Genomic DNA, 3,672 nt, shown 5'->3' on the forward strand with positions numbered 1-3,672 from the left:
GTAGGACCAGAAGGGGGATTTTGTAAAGATGATATCCTGTTTTCTGTTTAATCCTTATGCATAATTTTAAACCAAGCTTGGTTAATTTACAGTTTGAACTTGCTATTTAGGATACGAGAAGGAAGGTATTTGGCTTTATTATTTATTTTACTGGCTATTGGTATGCTTTACAGTCTAAATGCCTTAAAGCTGGTAAGGTTTTTCCAGTCATTAGTTATATCCACTTGTAAACAATGCTATCCATTTTTTTGTAATGCAGGCAGTAGTGTTTTAACTTCAAATCAGAAAATGCACTATTTAGTAGCTCTGTTAGAGATTTTTTTAAAATCAGATTTGAGGCTCAAGTATTTCAACTGAACAAATTAGATAAGGGGTAATAACATTGGGAAGTCTATAATCCACTTAGACAATGGCATGTTTTTATCATCGTGGTGGCAGTATTGCCTTTTCAGCTCAAGAGTCATTATTTTGTGTTCCATGTAGAACTTGGTCAAGGCTACCAGTGCCACTCAGAAGCAGATAAATTTGGTGAAGCTCCATGAACAATCGAAGAAGAACTTGGAAGAAGAAATCCAAAATTATAAGAATGAAGCTCAGAAACAAAGGAAGATTATTTACCAATTGGAGAAGGAGAGAGATTGTTTCATCAATGAAACCAGTGAGCTCAAACAGAAGGTAGGAACAGCTTTTTGTGCACATGGTCCTTTCCTGTCTTATTCTCAAAACTGTAAAGATGATATATTCGTTTCCTAATGTGCCAGTGGGAGGAAGCTTAGATCAGTGGTCTTCATGCAGCTTACAAAGATTTCTTCTTGTCAGTGCATATTGCCCGCTACTGTTTCAGGTCTCTCTGGGGGAACCTCATCAATGGGTGTGTATTCTGTGAGAGACTTGGAGTACAGCTATGTATTTCTCTTACTCAGCGATCATTTGGGAAATGAAACTGGGGCTGGAGTTCAAACCAAGGCCTCTGACTTCTTATTCTTGAGTCCCACAATTGAAACTTTCATATGCAGTGGGAAATTTCTCTTTGATTGTTCTGTCTTATCTGCAAAGGACCTTATCTTGCATACTACTGGTGTCCTCAAATTGAGGCCAGTGAGAGCTGACAGTGCTCGACATCTTTGTAAGAGACTTAGCATTTGGAAGGATTACTCCCAGTATGTGAAAACATCTGAACATGTGCAAGCTAGTCTGCAAAACAGAAATTTTCCAGGAACAGCTGCAGAGAAACACTGCATAAAATTTGTGTTACCTGCTGCCTATTATTATGTACAACTTTATTCCTGATGATATACTCAAGAACATAGTTGTAACATGTTCCATTAGTTGCTGAAGATCACATTGAAGGGCCCTCCAAGAAGCTCATTGATTTACTGGGATTAGCTTTCAAGCTGTTTCAACCCACAAGTTATTTCCTATCTTTTCACTTTAAAATTATCCTTTCCAACTTCATGTGACCAGGGGCTTTTAAATCATTTTTTGAATGGTATACGCTCTCTTGTCTGGAATACCTTTTGTCATTTCCTTGGAATAATATTCCTCGAAAGTGAGATTTGTCTTTGTTACAAAGTCATATTTTGCATCTTTCCCTCATAGTGCATTTCTAACAGTATAGATATGAGTTAAGAACATTGTAAACTAGGGCCAGGGAGTAATTCATAACACTCAGAACTACAAGGCTCTTGCTTTCAATTCTGATTAGGGTAGCTCACAATATTTTGAGGGTGAAAATGACAAATGTTTGCTTGTTTACTTTTTCTTTTTTTCCCCTGCCACTTCGGGTGCAAATTTTCTGTCACTTCTTATAAGGCAGAGCCTCAGTAAATGGGTTATGACACTTGAGCTGTTTGTATAATGATGCCTGCATTGTGATTGCAAATTTCCGAAGGACTTGCATGCTTCTGTGGTTCACTAAAGGGGCAATTCCTGACTCAGCTTGCAGGTGAAGAGCAGCAAGAGCAGTTCTGAGCACAGGAGTATGTGAGACAATAGTCTTGTCCCTGCAGAGGTTCCTTACATGAGATTACTCATTGTTTGGAAGGATAAGACAGGGCAAAACACAGGGTAGAAGCAGGACATAGGATCAGGATTATTATATCCACTAGGTAATATTTAGGTTCACTGTTTGACCCATGCAGATGGGTAACTTGAGAAACTGTGGCAAAATTACAGGAGCCATTTCACAGCTGGTGGGGAATGAGCTATTGATGGGCAGTAATCATATGGCCAGTGAATGCTCTTCTGTCACCTTTTACCATCAAGCCAGCTCTGAAGGAGCTTGCTGCACACCTTCTGAATTGTGTAAGAGCTGGTAAAGAGCCAAACCCATCTAGTCCAAAGACTTCTTGGAACTCCTGCAAGGCAGACAGAGCCGTGCTGGCTCTGAAAGCTGTCTGGTTATTTACAGCAGAACAGAATCTATAGAGCTGCAGAATTCCTCTTTCAAAATCATCATTTACTACTGAGTAACTGATGAACAGAGTCAGCAAAGTTATATCCACAGCCGTAAAAGATTTTAGTGGTGAGAATTCATGCTAGACTTGCTCTTCTAATTATTGGCCTGGCTGACTGCTCATTCGTACCATTTTTAAGCCAGTGTCACTTGTTGAATAGTCTGTCTTCTAGATTAGCCAGCAAAAAAGAGAAAAAAATCTGGCTCTTTGCTCTTTGTTGTGTAGCCTGTATTACTGAGCTACAAGTGTTAGTAGAATATTTCTTTTTTGAATTGAAATTCTTAGATTATGAAATCTTAGTTTCCCTGAGGAAGGTTTAGGCTGCTGAAAAGGAAGCAGTGAAGTATACCCTTCAGTCTTACCTGAAGTGTTCCCTGACTGCACCTTATGAGAGGTCACAAAAACAGTCTCTAATATGTTGTTTTTTCAAAAAAAGCCATTTACAATGTTAAGTTTACAGTTTAACAACATATCCAGGAAAATTAAAAAACATACGTCCTTTTTTAAATTTGCATAATCTTTTGGAAAACCTAATGCTCAACAGGCATATCATTTAGACCATGGCAGCACTTCTAGGAGTGGTTAAATAAAAGTAAGCAAATAAGGATGGCACCATTTCTGAGATCTTGAGTAGGTTCACTGAACTAAACAGGTAACCAACAGTAGATGATAGTTAAGTGTACAGATAAAAAAACTGTGAGGGTACAGAAGAAAACTATGAATATCTAATACTTTCTGCTTAGCTTTGGCCCCTCATTGCCAAATCTGAGAGGTGTAGTGTGCTATCAACTCGATCAGAATTGAGGATGCTCAGCCGCCCACAGGGCTCTGTTGGGAAACGTTGCATGTATCTTGTCTGTATTTATAAAGGAGAATTATTTGGGTTTAATCATTCCTGAAAAAGCAGAGTCAGCATCCAGGCTATGGGCACAACTCAGAAAACTTAGTCCACAAGCTTTTTGCACTTATAGTGTATCAAAACCAAGTAAAAGACTTACAAATGCAGTGACCTACTTTCAAATCTTGCTCCAGCCTATGATCACCATAGTGCCGATAGAAAACATGCCTTACTGATTTCTTCTCCCTGCTATTACTATTGGCAGGTTGTTTTAACAGAAAAGGAAAAGGCAGGAGTAGGTTATAAACTGGGACTGTGTTTTTCTATTGCACTGTAAGCACTTCCTGGGAACCTCTGCAGTCAGCTACATATGTGCTG

The 3,672-nt window shown here is 38.9% G+C and overlaps 1 protein-coding gene across 1 annotated transcript in view; it reads left to right on the forward strand.

The window, feature by feature from the left end:
• Positions 1 to 3,672, forward strand: part of CFAP58 (cilia and flagella associated protein 58) — a 56,772-nt gene that overhangs the window by 16,543 nt on the left and 36,557 nt on the right. Inside the window, exon 8 of the mRNA XM_009328446.1 lies at positions 484 to 675. Within this exon, the coding sequence (XP_009326721.1) occupies positions 484 to 675 (192 nt within the window). The remainder of the gene's footprint in view (positions 1 to 483; positions 676 to 3,672) is intronic.

The sequence above is a fragment of the Pygoscelis adeliae genome, unplaced genomic scaffold (assembly GCF_000699105.1).
Source record: "Pygoscelis adeliae isolate BGI_AS28 unplaced genomic scaffold, ASM69910v1 Scaffold317, whole genome shotgun sequence".
NCBI lineage: Eukaryota > Metazoa > Chordata > Aves > Sphenisciformes > Spheniscidae > Pygoscelis > Pygoscelis adeliae.